General features: G+C 44.9%; 1 protein-coding gene across 5 annotated transcripts in view; it reads right to left on the reverse strand.

Annotated features, from left to right (window-relative positions):
- LOC149429102 (protein kinase C and casein kinase substrate in neurons protein 3-like) overlaps nucleotides 1–16,661 on the reverse strand; it is a 132,682-nt gene that overhangs the window by 27,218 nt on the left and 88,803 nt on the right. For all 5 annotated transcript variants that reach the window (XM_089666726.1, XM_089666729.1, XM_089666728.1 and 2 more), the window contains 2 exons: nucleotides 10,439–10,595; nucleotides 6,235–6,470 (listed from right to left, as the gene is read on the reverse strand). In XM_089666726.1, the coding sequence (XP_089522852.1) occupies nucleotides 6,235–6,470; nucleotides 10,439–10,595 (393 nt within the window). The remainder of the gene's footprint in view (nucleotides 1–6,234; nucleotides 6,471–10,438; nucleotides 10,596–16,661) is intronic.

Consider the following 16,661-nt stretch of genomic DNA (forward strand, 5'->3'; position numbering starts at 1 on the left):
ACGGGGCCTTGTGTTTGACATGTGTATTTTAGGTGTTCCTCAGGGTAAAACTGTTGAGAAAGGTAGCTCTAGAGATAACTATATGGGATACAATCCCAAGGAGAAGCAGAACAAGTTTAAGTCACAGCATCACCCTGTGTGTCGCCAGAACATAAGCAGATGAAAATCTTGGACACTTCGAACTCAAAACATTTTGGAGTCACGTTCTGGAGTTGGGGAAAGGTTGGAACCTTGCTGTTATGTCCCAAAGTCATAAACTAATAACTAGTCTCCGGTTTTTAATATCTCAGGAAATCTTTTCCAAGCCAATGGCATCCTGCTTTTCAAGAGCAACTAATTTGCTCAGTGCATTTCCATAAATATTTTCATACCATCGGGAAGTCACTGTTTACTAAAAACCGTGTCCTAAGAAAGTGTGGGAATGATTGGTGGAAGTTCCTGCAAAATGCACCATTGTGTCCCAATCTCAAAGAAGAGCCACACCATAGCAGGAACTACAGAGATAGCAGAGATCTGCAGCAACTACACATTTCTCAGCTTCCCTATACAGGCACAAATCACTTGTATGCTGCAAGCACTTGAAGATGAATTGGATAAAAGGAGTAGCTATTTGAAGCCAGCGATTCTGTAGCTAACTCCAAATGCTGCAAAAAGTCAATTGCTCAGCGACTGAGCTACAAATCATCGTAATTGCTGCAGCAGAGACCTGTCGCTGATTGTAATTCAGTTTTTTTCCTGGGAACATAAACACTACGAAGAGCAATTCTGTTTCTGCTAGAAAATAGCTTGACGTTGCAAAGCTCTAAAGCTAGCTATAAGCATCAAAGTGTGCATAAGGCCTAGAAAGGATCTCCAAAAAAAAGAAAAAGGGGAACCGCCCGCCATATTAAAACCCTCAGGGTCTGTTTATTGATCGAATATACAGATCACTCCATCGGGTACAATCACTTCAAATGCATTTCACTAGTTTGGGCAGGGCTGTATTTACCACAAGGTACTTGCCTAGGGCAGCTTGTTTTCCGAGGGGTAGCAGCATTTTTCAGGGGGGCAGCGCTACCCGCTGAAAGAAGGGATAGAGAAAAGGACACACACATCATGGGCACCAGGTGGAATCTGAGAGAGGCTGAGGGCTGCTTGATGGTGTATGCAGAGCCTGACCCTTGTTCCCGGGGATGTCCGGAGATGTGAAGGTGAGTGTCTTCTCTCTCACCGTGGTGGTGGGGGGGTTGCCAGTGCATGGGGGGAAAGTGGTAGTAGAAGGATCTCTCAGGTGAGGTGTTGTTGGTCAAGGTCAGGATCTTCTTGTGGGGGAGGGGGGTGTTTATCAGTGTCAGGATCTCTCGTGGTGGGGAACTGATTTCTGTGTTGCCTAGGGCAGCACGAAACCTAAATACACCACTGGCCTTGGGAGCTTGCGATCCTTAGTTGTAAGGGCTCAACAGAGTGAAATGCATTAGTGTTTGTACTAGGAGTGGTATGTACAAAGAGGGATCAAAAAACAGTTTTTAAATATGAGGAGCGATTCCCCTTTTTCTCTTTTGGAGCTTTTGTGGACATTCTGAGTAGCCGACGACTACAGGGAACTAGCTCCTGTGATTGGTGGTTGTTTTGGGATCAATGCTTGCAGTGGAGTTCTGGATCTCCTCACAATTATCCTATCTGCGGTTCCATTTTGGTCTGTTAAATTATACTATTAAAAGTATTTTGTTATATCTGTCTGGTAAATGCATAAATAAATATAGACAAAAAATGGCAACCATCCCAACCTATAACCATCCTTAGCAGTAAGGTGCACATGGAAGGGCAATGCACATCGCAAACAAATTATTTCCCAGCAACACTTACCAGCCAGCCTGCAAAACAACCAAAGTGGCTCTAACAGTTTACATTAAAAACAGAGGGTTTTGTTTGCACACATTTCCAAACACATACATAATCCACAGACTCGCGTCAAGGGTCCTCTGTATACTATGGACCCAAATAAAATTTCCAAAGCCTCCATAATAGGAACACATATCAATGGATGGGTTAAGGGCAGGTGTGTCTGGAGGAGCCCATCCCTCCTTAAGCCTGGGTTCACATATATGCGGTGCGGTATATCACGTGATTCGCACAGGAACCGCACCGCATTCCTGTGCAAATCACATGCGATTTGTGTGCGGTGCGATTGGAGCCATATATTTTGAATGGCTCTAATCGCACCACACCAAAAACATACAGGACCCTTTTTTCGGTCCGCACTAGAATCGGATCGCATGGGTATTCACACCTATGCGATCCGATTCTGCACATCACACCGTGTTTTTCGGACCGCTTTCGGGGTGTTGATAACTTAACATGCACACCTGCATCGGTTCGCATGAATGGGGTGCGATTATGATGCGGTGTGGAATTCGCACAGAAAAAGCTGCAAATTCCATACCATATCAGTGTGAACCAGGGCTGAAGGTACAGGGACCTGTATAGCTGGATGTCACGTGCATCCCTGGTTTGCTGGCGAAGTGCATGCCCTTCCATGTGCACCTTACTACTAAGGCTAGGCTAGGATAAGTTGGGGCGGTTGCCATTATTTGTGTAGTTGGCTAATTTAGATGCAGGGACGCACTGGATGCCTTTGCTGCCATTTTGGTATGGTTGGACGTCACGTGCGTCCCTGGGCTCCTCCAGGCACACCTGCCCTTAACCCATCCATTGATACATGTGCTCCTACTATGGAGGCTTTGGAAATTTTATTTCGGTTCAAAGTATATAGGAGGACCCTTGACCACGGGAACGTAGCTTACATGTCTATTTGTAAATGTGTGCAAACAAAACCCTCTGTTTTTAACGCAAACTGTTAGACAGGGCCAGATTGGTGGCTTTGCAGACTGGCTGGCAAGTGTTGCTGGGAAATCCTCTGTTTGCAGGATGCAGAAAAATAAATATACCTACTGATCTGCCAGAAATCTAGTGAGCTTATAACTTGTGCTTTCTGCCTCTACTGCACTGTTATCAGTCACATTTTTCTCAGCACTCTGTCTAGACTACACAACAGCTCCCCCATATGTTTTGGGAAGAGGAGGGGGGGTTCTTCAGTTCTTAAGGTGACAATACTGCTGCTGTATACAATGAGTGAGGTTAGTCACAAGTCACCCTAGGAGAGGAAGTGTGTTACTGGCAGGACAATCAGTTGACAATAAAAGGGGAAAAACGAATGCAGCCAGGACATCTAAAGCCTGGTAAGCTGCAATATATTTCATTTTTGTTACTGGGTTTACATGTTTTCTGCAAGCCTGGGCAGTTTTCGGGTATAAGGTGTAGGTACGTTCCTTTTACCAATTACCCGGATGCGGTTGATCGGCCTACTCAGAAAACAAACATCTTCTTAGATTGTAAGCTCCAAAGAGCAAGGCCATCCTAACCCTCTTGTACTGAACTGTATTGCTGTATTGTCTCCCATTATATTGTAAAGCGCTGAGCAGACTGTTGGCGCCATAAATCCTGTATAATAATAATATAATAATAATCTACTGCCAGCTGCAGGAAAAACTTTCAATGGTCCTGCATCCCCCAAATGCAGGGACTGGGGCCTAAGTAGGGACAGGTGGGGTGTGCACAACCCCTATGCAAGTTTCAACTTATGCTCATCAACTCAAAGTCCCCCCTGGAATAGTGACCAGGCTGGCAATGGGTGGAAAGAAAGTACATGTACATCATTTAGTCATATACCTAGTTGAGCCGATTACTTTGTCCAAGTCCGCTTGAAAGTGAGTGGCTGCACTCAAATCTGACCAATCTCTGAAAAAATTAAATTGACCATAGCATAGCAGCAAGCTTGCCTCATAGCTGTGTGTGTGTTTGGAAAGGAAAGAATGGGAAGGTGGTTTATGAGAGGGAGGAACAACAAATCAGAGCAAATGTTCTAATCTGTCCTATTAGTTATTCCTGCTATGTGTCATTATGCAGAAGCCCCTTAACCATTGGATTGTCACACTATTAAAAACAGCTGAGCAACTGTCATCTACGGCTACCCTTCACTCAGAGGATGGCAGATGCTGGGAATTTTGCCAGTTCCCAGTCGCTGTTCCCCAACCCAGACAAACAGAAAAGGGGAACAACTACAACAGCATGACCAATAAAGCCTCATCAAACTTGAATATCTCTGCATGATAACACTTTTTATGTTAGGTCTATCACTCATGTATGTAGCCAAAACTTTATCCATATTGCTTTACAAAGAAAACTAATTTATTCTGTTTATGCCCTGAAGGAGCTTTGAGTTGAGATATACTGCCATATGTACCAGAACGCAGGGGTAAAGTCAGTGTGAGCAGAAGTCAATTACCCTGCCAAATAGTTTTTGGATTGTGGCAGCAGATTAGACACATGGAGGAAATCCATATCACATACATGGGGAGAACCTACACAATCTATGCAGATAGTTCTTGGTGGTTGAGATTGTGGCAACAGATTAGACACATGGAGAAAATCCATATCGAATACATGGGGAAAACCTACACAATCTATACAGTTAGTCCTTGGTGGTTAAGATTGTGGCAGATTAGACACATGGAGGAAATCCATATTGCATACATGGGGAAAACCTACACAATCTATGCAGATAGTCCTTGGTGGTTGAGTCACTGTTGAAAGTCATGAATGCCAACCATTCCTAGATTGTAAGCGCCAAGGAGCAGGACCCTCGAACCCCTCGTATATCGCATTGTATTATTGTACTGTCTCATGTTCTGTCTCCCATTGTAATGTACAGCGCTGAGCGAACTGTTGGCGCTTTATAAATACTGTATAATAATAATAATAATATAGCCACTAAATGCTGCTTATAGCAATAGGTAAGCCCTGCACGGCATGGTCCTCCTTTTCAAGTTGTCGCAAATGAAACTCAAATTGAGTTTGTCTGTTACCAAGAACAGGCCATGTATAGCTTTTAGGCTGGCAACACAAATAAAGATATCGAATTCTGGTACATTAAGGGTTGAGTTTCAGTTTACATTGAAAGTAAAACTTGGCTTTGTCCACATAAAAAAAAAAAAAGAAAAAAAAAATACATCACTTGTCCACACAGGACAAAAAAAAAACATCACTTTAAAAGGTGGCCCCATCAACAGCCTACACTTGCCGTTCTTTTGCTCTAAAACTGCTCCCTCAGGTGCAGGAAAAGGAGAGAAAGCACTGTTGGGCTTTGGAGCTTCCATACAGTCCAGAATTCTCCTCTTGAACCTATATGACCGCATTGGGTGTCAGAGCCCAGTCGCCAATCATCAGCCCCATTTTGCAAGGGAAAGGAAACAAGCTGCGTCCTTAGGCACTCTGTGCTGTCGCTTAGGAATGAAACCAGTCCAGATCCTTGTGGAAGCTAGATAGCACAAGCCTTTCCTTTGCAACACTGGTAAAAAAAATATCTTTGCATGTATTGTCTGCATGTTTATCTATAAAAATAAAAAATTGTGGTAGCACATTTTTGGGTGAAAGCTCTAATAAACAGAGAATATGGGAAGGTCAGGTAAACTGAGCTGTTCATGGGAGGGCCTGATCTTCTGCCATTCTCCATCATCACTCAGCTCTTGTTGGAGCTCTCAGAAATACTGGAGTATGGGGGAACCCTGTGCCCTTTTCCCCCTTACTCCCAGGAAGCAGTGCTCATGAGCACCCAATATTCAAGCCTGAAAGAAGTCACATGGGAGTGGAGAAGGTCATCAAACCATGTATAGCCCAACCTTTTTTTTTTTTTTTTTTTTTTTACTTTGAATAGAGTTGGAAAGAATTTATTGCTGTCTTTCTGTTGGCTAGATTCATCCTATTTGTTCTGGGGACCATGGTCAAACAGACAGAAAGACGGAAAAACCAAACATTTTAAGGTTGTCACCAAAACAAGAGGTAAGGGTAAATCTTCCAATCCCCTGTTCCAATGACAACCAACCGCGAGAGGGTTTCCCCTCATTTTGTAGAGTTTTCATCTCACTTGCTGTCAAGTCTTTTGGACAGGAAGTGATGAAAAAGTAGACCCTGGCAGAGTATCCCAAATCCCTAAAGTATGCCGCCTCGTACTGTGCCAGCACGCCTTCCCACAGGATTTGGGTTCTAGTGCACTGGGGTTGGGGTGAAGGGTACTGTTTACTTTTTTTTAGTTTTTTTTTCTCATTTCAGCTTTACGTTGAAGTTTTTAATTTGTGGAGGTGGAGCTCTGAGAAGATGTGGTCTATTCCTAGTTGTAATTTATCACGACATACTTACATCTTTCAGCTTCTTCACCCAGGGTTTTTGAGCTTTACTAAATCCATCCTCAGCTTCCTTTGTCTCCCGAAATCCTCCAATCATCTGCTTGTGAAAGGCCTCCTTCTGCCAGTCTCGCACCTTCCCACCATCCTCGTCCCACAGCTGATTCCGAAGCTCCGTGTGAATCTCGCTGAGGGCATCCGCAGCTGTAAGGAATGCCTGCCAAGCCTTTTCCAGTGTGCCATACTGAGGGCCTGCAGGGCAAATGAACCAACAGGGGTTAAAGATCTTCAATAAAAATAAAGACATTCTAACATTCCCATTAGCAAGTGGCCTGCTGAACATCTGATATATACCTCATGTCTGTCATCGTTATTTTCGCCTGGAGACAATTTAAGCTTTCGTGTGTGTGTGTGTGGTAGGTCATTGCTAAGAAAAGACCTCCACTCCTCTGAGGTCTTGGTGAGCCAGCAGAAGTAACAGATGATGTAATCTAAACCCCTGCTGATTGGCTGATGGCACCAAATCCTCACCACTAAACTGCAGGGTTAGAAAATTATCTGGGTGTGAAACTGAACTCATTCAACACGAAAAGTAATTATTTTTTCCTCCAAAATTCTATCAAAATGCCAAAGATAAAAGGAAAATGCAGAAGTTAAATTGTGAATCTTAGTCAATATGCCTTTGCCAACGAATTTCAACTAAGGACATTCCTATGGAGGTTTTTTTTTTTTCTTTTTAAAGCTAAATTTTAGGCTTGATCCTAATTGCTTCAAGTGATTCAAAAAGCTTAGTTATTCACTTACCTAACGGGCACTTTTCCCCCTTTGTGCCCAGACAAATTTTCAGCCTTCAGCATCAGATGCAGAGATGTGACAAACCAATTAAAACTAGAAGGGGTGCTTACAATGATAGGCTGTATAATACTGTATAATAATAGGCTGTACTTTTATGTAAAACCTTTATCCAAAAAAAAAAAAAAAAAAAGAAGAAGGACTGCTGTAACTGCTTATAAAGTATTAGCTGGAGTTTGGCTGCAGTTTGTTGTATATTATTGTGTATTTAAAGAAGAATCTGGGCAGAATCTGTATTTAACCACTTGCCTACCAGGCACTTTTACCCCCTTCATGCCCAGGCCAATTTTCAGCTTTCAGTGCTATTGCACTTTGAATGACAATTGCGCAGTCATGCAGCATTGCACCCATATGAAATTTTCATAATTTTTTTCACACAAATAGAGCTTTCTTTTGATGGTGTTTAACTGGCAATGGGGGTTTTATTTTTTGCACTATAAACAAAAAAATAGCAAGAAATTGGAAAAAAAAAGTTTTTTTGTTTATTATAAAATTTTGCAGACAGCAATTTTTCTCCTTCACTGATGTGCGTTGATGAGGCTGCACTGATGAGGTGACACAGATAGGCAGTACTGATGGGCATTGATAAGGAGGCACTGATGATGCTGCACTGATATGCAGCAATGATGGGCACTGATGGGCGGAACTGACAGTGCCGGGTGCAAGCTGCTGGGAGGACGTCATGACGCCCTCCCAGAACTGGACAACCGATCTGAAGTAGTCAGTCATTCGGCTATTGCATGGTTGTAAAGTGGTTAAAAAAAAAAAAAAAAAAAAAAAAACACACCAAAACATGTCTATACTTACCTGCTGAATGCACTGGTTATACACAGAACAGACCAGATCCTCCTCTTCTCAGGTCCCCCACCGGTGCTCCTGCCCCCTCTGTTGGGTGTCCCCAAAGCAAGCAGTGTGCTATGGGGGGGCATGTGCTGCTCCGTGTATCCATTCACACACGGAGCCGAGGCTTGGCCCCGCCCCCTCACTCTTCTCATTGGCTCACCGGCTGTGATGACAGCAGTGACAGTCAATGGCTCCTGCTGCTGTCTCAGCTAAAGAGGAGAGGGAGTCCTGGGATAGCTGATAAGTATTAATCAAGACCTGGAGTACACAATAGTGCTTGAGATTGCCAATCACTTCAAAAACAAGATTGACACAATTCGCAAGGACATTACCGCAACTCACACGCCCTCTCAATCCGTCCCCTCTCACACAGCTACCCCATCATCCCCCCTCCCCCTCGACATAACCTGCAGGGACTTCGTCGCTGCTCAAACTCTCTCCAACCCCCTTCACCCTCACTCAGCTACCCCCTCATCACCCCTCTCCCACGGCCCCACCACTGCTCTGACCTCCTCTCCCACCCCACCCTACATTCCTCATACTGAAGCTCCCCCAACACTCCGCACCTTTGACCTTACTACCATCGAGGAAGTCTCCAAGATCCTCTCTGATGCCCGCCTCACCACCTGCCCCCTCGACCCTATCCCCTCACAACTCCTACGACCTCCTTCCCCCTCCATCCTACGCTCCCTCACCCACATCTTCAATCTCTCCCTCTCCTCCGGCACTTTCCCCTCCCCTCTGAAACATGCACACATCACCCCCATACTTAAAAAGCCCTCCCTGGACCCTAATGACCCGAACAACCTCAGACCCATCTCCCTGCTCCCATTTACATCTAAACTCCTCGAGCGCCTAGTCTACACCCGCCTATGCTCTCACCTCAACGACAACAACCTCCTCGATCCCCTACAGTTCGGCTTCCGTCCCCTACACTCCACCGAAACTGCCTTACTCAAACTCTCCAACGACCTGATAACCGCCAAAGCTAATGGCCACTATTCAGTGCTCCTACTCCTTGACCTCTCTGCGGCCTTCGACACAGTCGACCACCCCCTCCTCCTCAAAAAACTACACTCCCTCGGCCTCAGAGATTCTGCTCTCTCCTGGCTCTCATCCTACCTGTCACAACGCTCCTTCAGCGTTACCTATAATGCTACCACCTCCCCCTCACTCCCCCTCTCTGTTGGGGTCCCTCAAGGCTCTGTCCTTGGGCCCCTTCTCTTCTCCATCCCTACCTCCTCCCTTGGCCAACTCATACACTCTCACGGCTTCAACTACCACCTCTATGCCGACGACACACAAATCTATCTCTCAACCCCCCACCTCACCCCCTTGGTCTCAGCCCGAATCACACACCTACTGAGCGATATATCAGACTGGATGTCACTCCACTTCCTTAAATTGAACCTCTCCAAAACAGAGTTTCTTGTCTTCCCCCCAGCCCGGACACCACCCCCCATTGACTTCTCCGTCACATCCAACAACGCTACCATCAAACCCGCCCAGCAGGCCAGAGTACTGGGTGTCATTCTGGACTCCAACCTATCCTTTCAACCCCAAGTCCAATCTTTACAAACTCGTGCAGACTCCACCTCCGCAACATCGCCAAAATCTGCACGTTCCTAACCCCAGAAACCACTAAACAGCTCATCCACTCCCTCATCATATCACGACTTGACTACTGCAACTCCCTCCTCACTGGCCTGCCTCGCCGCTGGCTATCCCCGCTTCAGTCGATCCTGAATACGGCAGCCAGACTCATTCACCTTTCCAACCGCTCCATCTCCGCCACCCCCCTCTGCCAATCCCTCCACTGGCTTCCGATTGCGCAACGGATCAAATTCAAAATCCTAACGCTAACGTACAAAGCTGTCCACCATACTGCCCCGAACTACATCACTGACCTAATATCCAAGTACCGCCCAGCACGCACACTCCGCTCCTCACAAGACCTCCTTCTCTCTAGTTCCCTGGTCTCCTCCTCCCATGCCCGCCTCCAGGACTTCTCCAGGGTGTCGCCCATCCTCTGAAACTCCCTGCCCCAACCCATCAGATTATCACCTACTCTCCTCTCCTTTAGGCGCACCCTGAAAACCCATCTCTTCAGGGAAGCCTACCCCACCCCCTGCTAACTTGCCGACCTCCTCCACTCTTTCTACCACTCCATCCCCCACAGCTATCTCCTCCTGTGCCACTATCCCCTCCCTCCTAGATTGTAAGCTTGAAAGAGCAGGGCCCTCGATCCCCTCATGTTTTGCATTGTATTGGTATTGTTCTGTCACATGTTCTGTCCCCCTTTGTAATGTACAGCGCTGAGCGAACTATTGGCGCTTTATAAATACTGTATAATAATAATAATAATACCCTATGCTGATATGTGTGTTTTTTTTTATAACCATAGACTGTACTTGCTTTAGATTGCTAGATTGGTCACATTTCTACTGTTACATTTTTAATAAATTAATTCTAATCATGAAAATACAGAAAAAGGATTTGATTGGCTGCTGTGAACAGCCACGTACCCTTCTCCAGGTTGCTCTTCCACTTGCGGCTCCAGTCAGTCAGCTGCTGGGAATAGGCCTTTTCTATTTTGGCCCTCTCTCTGAAGCAGGTGACCAAGTCATTGCATAGTCTGTTCCCATCTTCGATTCGTTTCACCGTGCGCCGATAATTACCAGCCTGGATAAAGAAGATGACAACATAGGGGATTCATTTATGTCAGAGCATGAGAAGAGAAATAATTAGCAGTTTTCCACAGCAACTCGATTCCGTTTTCGCTATGTCAAAAATAAGGACTAACAATTTTTTTTTTTTTCCATTGATTTCTGCATTGTGCCTCTTTCGTTAATGTATAAATGTCACAATCATTTATAGCAACAAATACATTTCACATATATACCAAAACGTCGGGGCGGAAAAGGAAGGGCATTCAAGAATTTGACAATGACCAGCTTAAAGTGTACCTAAACAAAAGAACAAAAATATAATATTTTGCAATATACAAGTCCTTAGTTGAGATGGCTGCAATTGTTTCTAATCTCAGGCACTCTGCCTTTAATTTTCTCATGGTGATCCTACCATTAACAGACTTCCTGTCCTAGGGTGACAACACTAACTCAATGTACTGTAGCAGTGTTGTCACTCGAGGACAGAAAGTGTGTTAGGACTGCAGCCTCTTCCTCTACCCTTGTCTCCATAACAAAACTACAGCACAAGCAGAGAGCACAGGATGTCCCTTATATATCATAAAAAGTATATATAGTTTTAATTATATAGTCATGGTAGGTAGGAACCTATTAAATACAGGCATACTTCAGGTTACGAACGCCTCAGTTAACTTAATTTTCGGTTTATGAATGAAAATCCATTGAAAATAAAGGCTTGGTTTACGAAATTTTTTCGCAATACGAACAGATTAATTGGTTTTCAATGCATTTACACATGTTTTTAATCATGTCCCTGTACAGTACAATACGTTTAAAGTACACTTTATAAGGAGTTTTGAACGGAAGACTAACTGACCTCCAGAACGGATTAATTGGTTTTCAATGCATTTACAAAATTTTTTTTAATCATGTCCCTGTACAGTATTATGCCTTTAAAGTGCACTTTATGAGAAGTTTTGAACAGATAAAACTTATTTTTAAATTTTCCTGACTTCTGGAAAAGATTAATTGGTTTTCAATGCATTTATAAATTCATTTTTAATCATGTCCCTGTACAGTATTTATTCCTTTGAAGTGCACTTTGAGCTGATAAAAGACTTTTCTTTACTTTTTTCTGACCTTCGGAACGGATTAATTGGTTTTCAATGCATTCCTATGGGAAACTTTGTTTTGGTTTACAAATTTTTCGCAATACAAAAAGTCCCGCAGAATTAATTCAATTCGTCAACCGAGGTACGCCTGTATGCATTTTTCTGCTCCCTGTTTAGCAATTCTGCACAATTTCTTGTCCTTAGGTGACAAAACACACTCATTGTGCTGGAGGTGTATGGGAGACGCAGCATTCTCTCCATGGGACAAAAGTGTGAAGACTATTGGCTCCACCTGTTATCTCCAGAACATAAAGGGGAGCTTTGTAGTCCACAAAGATAGCTGGGAACAATGTAAATAAATTCCGTCAGCACAGGTTGAGCACAGCTAATATTTGGTTGCCTTAAAAGGATAAGTTCACTTTTTGTAACAGGTTACGTTGCAACCATATTCAGGGTGTAACATGTTATGAACGGACCGGCCCCTGCTCCTCCCCGCTTCTCATTGTGACTGCTAGCAGGGGATTTTTCCTGCCCACTAGATTTCACAATTTAAAATTTCCAGCTAATTGACAGCCTCAGCTCTATTCCTCTGTGCTGTGTGGGGGGGCTGTCTCTTCCCTCCAATCAGCTTTTAAAGCTTGTCACACTGAACTGTCAGTTCTATACACCCTTTTTTTTTCTTACAGCTCAGACAAGCTTTATACATTTTGGACTTTGAACAGATGTAGAGAAGAGAAGACTGCAGATAACCAGGTGCAACTTAACACTATATTGCCAAAAGTATTGGGCTAGCCCTCCAAATCATTGGATTCAGATCATCTCCATGACCACAGGTGTATAAAATCAAGCACCTAGGCATGCAGACTGCTTCTACAAACATTTGTGAAAGAATGGGTTGCTCTCAGGAGCTCTGTGAATTCAAGCGTGGTCCCGTGATAGGTTGCCACCTGTGTAATAAGTCCATCCGTGACATTTCCTGGCTACTAAATATTCCACAGTCAACTGTTAGTGGGATTATTACAAAGTGGAAGCAACTGGGAACAACAGCAACTCAGCCACCAAGTGGTAGGCCATGTAAAATGACAGAGCGGGGTCAGCGCATGCTGAAGCGCCAACTGTCTGTAGTTTGGCCACATTTCATCTGGCCTTCAGATTAGCACAACAACAGTGCGTAGAGAGCTTCATAGAATGGGTTTCCATGGCCGAGCAGCTGCATCCAAGCCTTACATCACCAAATGCAATGCGAAGCGTCGGATGCAGTGGTGTAAAGCACGCCGCCACTGGACTCTAGAGCAGTGGAGATGTGTTCTCTGGAGTGATGACTCGCACTTCTCTGTCTGGCAATCCGATGGACATGTCTGGGTTTGGCGGTTGCCAGGAGAACGGTAATTGCCTGACTGCATTGTGCCAAGTGTAAAGTTTGGTGGAGGGGGGATTATGGTGTGGGGTTGTGTTTCAGGGGTTGGACTTAGTCCCCTAGTTCCAGTAAAGGGAACTTTTAAGGCGTCAGCATACCAAGTCAATTGTGGACAATTTCATGCTCCCAACTTTGTGTGAACAGTTTGGGGATGGCCCCTTCCTGGTCCAACATGACTGCGCTCCAGTGCACAAAGAAAGGTCCATAAAAGACATGGTGAGCGAGTTTGGGGTGGAGGAACTTGACTGGCCTGCACAGAGTCCTGACCTCAACCCGAAAGAACACCTTTGGGATGAATTAGAGCAGAGACTGTGAGCCAGGCCTCCTCCCCCAACATCAGTGCCTGACAAATGTGCTTCTGGAAGAATAGTCAAACCTTCCCATAGACACCCTCCTAAACCTTGTGGACGGCCTTCCCAGAAGAGTTGAAGCTGTTATAGCTGCAAAGGGCGAAGCCAACTCAATATTGAACCCTACGGATAAAGACTGGGATGTCATTAAACTTCATGTGTGTGTAAAGGCAGGCCGACCAATGCTTTTGGCAAAATAGTGTATGTGGGAGGATTTGTTTCATCTCTGTGTATCACCTGGGACCAGTCACTGCACTTGGTATATGTAAGGGTATTACAAACATTTTAAGCCACTGAACATAACGGACTACAGCCTAGTACACACTATGAGAAAATCAGACGAACAATAGATTTTTCACAAAGGTGCATACTAGTGTAGAAGAAGAGGAAGTGTAGGGTCGTTCTTAGCTTTATGCATGTTTTTTTCCTATTCAATCATTTACATATGATCATGGTTTGCATTGAATAAAAATCAGACATTGTGTTCACATACGATAACAGATTTCTAGCTTGCATCCTCGGTCCTCCGAAAAGTTTAAATTGGCTGTCGAAAACACTATACTAACGATCGGATAATTGGCTGATCGCTCCTCATACGTTTGACTTTCTTATGGTGTGTATGGACCATAGGGGTGTCATGTCTCTTCTAACACAGCAGTGGTGTACCCCTATTCACTAACTACAGTCTGTGTAATCTTATCTCCCTGCTAACCAAGTCTCTTTCACAGCTGTAGAATAATGTAGAGAAAGGGGATTCTTTTTCTCGCGACAAGGTTGGAAATGGTAATTTGAAAATGTCATTTTTTTTTTTATTTCCTTATTAAAAAGAAACACAAGGTGCAACAGACAATAGATAATCCTTGTGCGATCTGACCAATAAGATCAGGAACCCTAATATGTATGGACATTGTGTAACCCACAGGTGTCAAACTGGCGGCCCTCCAGCTGTTGCCAAACTACAAGTCCCATGAGGTATTGCAAGACTGCCAGTTACAAGCATGACTCCCAAAGGTAGAGGCATGTTGGGACTTGTAGTTTTGCAACAACTGGAGGGCCGCCAGTTTGATATGGGTCACCGCTTTTTACAAATAGCAAAATTAAAAAATTTTGAAACAGAACTGGACCTAAATTATTATTATTATACAGGGTTTATATAGCGCCAACAGTTTGCTCAGCGCTATACAATATAAGGGAGAAATTACAATTACAATACATTTCAGTACAGAAGGAATGTGAAGACTCATGGAGCTTACAATCTAAAGCAGGGGTGGCCAACCTGCGGCTCTCCAGCTGCTGCAGGACTACAAGTTCCATCATGCCTCTGCAAGTCAGTAACTTCCCATGTTTGCAATGCCTCATGGGAAATGTAGTTCCACAACAGCTGGAGAGCCACAGGTCAGCCACCCCTGATCTAAAGGAAGGGGGAGATGATACAAAAGGTGATAGCTGCTGGGGATGATCTGGTGGAGGTGATTCAAGGACAGTTCTAAGGTGGAGGTGGGGTAGGCTTCCCTGAAGAAGTGCGTTTTCAAAGATCGCCTAAAGGCAGACAGGGTGGGGGCTGACTGAACATGCTGTGGTAGGGAGTTCCAGAAGATGGGAGAGGCTCTGGAGAAGTCCTGGAGGCAAGCGTGGGAGGAGGTGATGAGAGAGCTAGAGAGGAAGATATTATGGGAGGAGCAGAATGGGCGATTTGGTCAATATCTGTGGATGAGGTCGGTGATGTAGCTAGGGGCAGTGTTGTGGATGGCTTTGTAAGCTGTGGTTAGTATTTTGAATTTTATAAATGGGTTAGTGGAAGCCAATGAAGGGATTGGCAGAGAGGGGCAGCAGTCACTGATCGGTTGGTAAGGTGTATGAGTCTAGCAGCAGCATTAATAATAGACTGAAGGGGGATAGCCTGTGTAACGGTGGACCAGTGAGGAGGGGGTTGCAGTTATGGAGGCGGGATATAACCAAGGCATGAATAAGTTGTTTTGTGGTGTCATTGGTCAGGAAGGGGCAGATTTTGGAAATGTTCTGGAGGTTGAGGCGGCAGGATTTAGCCAGTGAGTGGATGTGGGGCCCAAAGGAGAGGTCAGAGTCTAGGATTACGCCTAGCACCCTGGCATGAGGGGAAGGACCAATGGTTGTGCAGTTGATCTTAATGGTAAAGTCGTGAGTGGGGGATCAGGGAGGAGGAAATATTACAAGCTCAGTTTTGAAAGATTGAGTTTGAGGTAGTGATGTGACATCCATGCTGATATGTCGCTTAGTAGATTTGTGATACGTGAGGAGATTGAGGGGGTGAGCTGGGGAGTGGAAAGATAGATGTGGGTGTCATCAGCATAGAGGTGTATTGGAAGCCATGGGAGGTTATCAGTTGGCCCAGGGAGGAGGTATAGAGAGAAAAGGAGGGGCCCAAGGACAGAACCTTGGGGTACCCCAACAGAAAGAGGAAGAGGAGCGGAGGAGGAAGAGTTATATGTGACACTGAAAGTGCGCTGAGAAAGGTAAGAGGAGAACCAGGAGAGAGCAGAGTCACGGAGGCCTATGGAGTAGAGTTTACTGAGGAGGAGCGGGTGGTCGACTGTGTCAAAGGCAGCGGAAAGTTCAAGGAGTATGAGTATGGAGTAATGGCCGTTGGTTTTAGCAGTTAGTAGGTCATTAGTGATTTTTAGTAGGGAAGTTTCTGTGGAATGTTGTGGGCTGAAGCCAGACTGTCGGGGATCAAGAAGGTTGTTGTCGGTGAGGTACCAGTTCATACGGCTGTGTAGAAGGTGCTCGAGAAGCTTGGAGGCAAACGGGAGCAGAGAGATGGGTCTTAAGTTATTCAAACAGGTGGGGTCCAGCGAGGGTTTTTTGAGAATGGGGGTAACCAGTGCAAGTTTGAGTGGGGAGGGAAAGGTGCCCATGGTGAGTGAGAGGTTGAAGATGTGGGTTAGAGAGTTTAGGATAGAGCAGGAAGGAGGCTGCAACAGTCGTGAGGGGACAGGATCCAGGGGACAGGTGGTGAAATGGGCCTTGGAAAGGAGATTGGTAACTTCCTTGGAGGAAACAGGGTCGAAGGAGGAGAGTGTTGAGCCTGGTATATTGGTTAGAGGAGGAAGCTTGGCTCTAGAGATCTCATCACAAATTGTGTTGATCTTCTTGAAGTGACTGGCAATCTCCTGTAAGTAAGTTGGTGGGTGGAGGCAGTGGAGGGTGGAGTAAGGAATTAAGGGTAGAGAAGAGTTAACGAG

Source organism: Staurois parvus, unplaced genomic scaffold (genome assembly GCF_062004578.1).
Source record: "Staurois parvus isolate SC_StPar_1 unplaced genomic scaffold, SC_StPar_1.0 ptg002802l, whole genome shotgun sequence".
NCBI classification, from domain to species: domain Eukaryota; kingdom Metazoa; phylum Chordata; class Amphibia; order Anura; family Ranidae; genus Staurois; species Staurois parvus.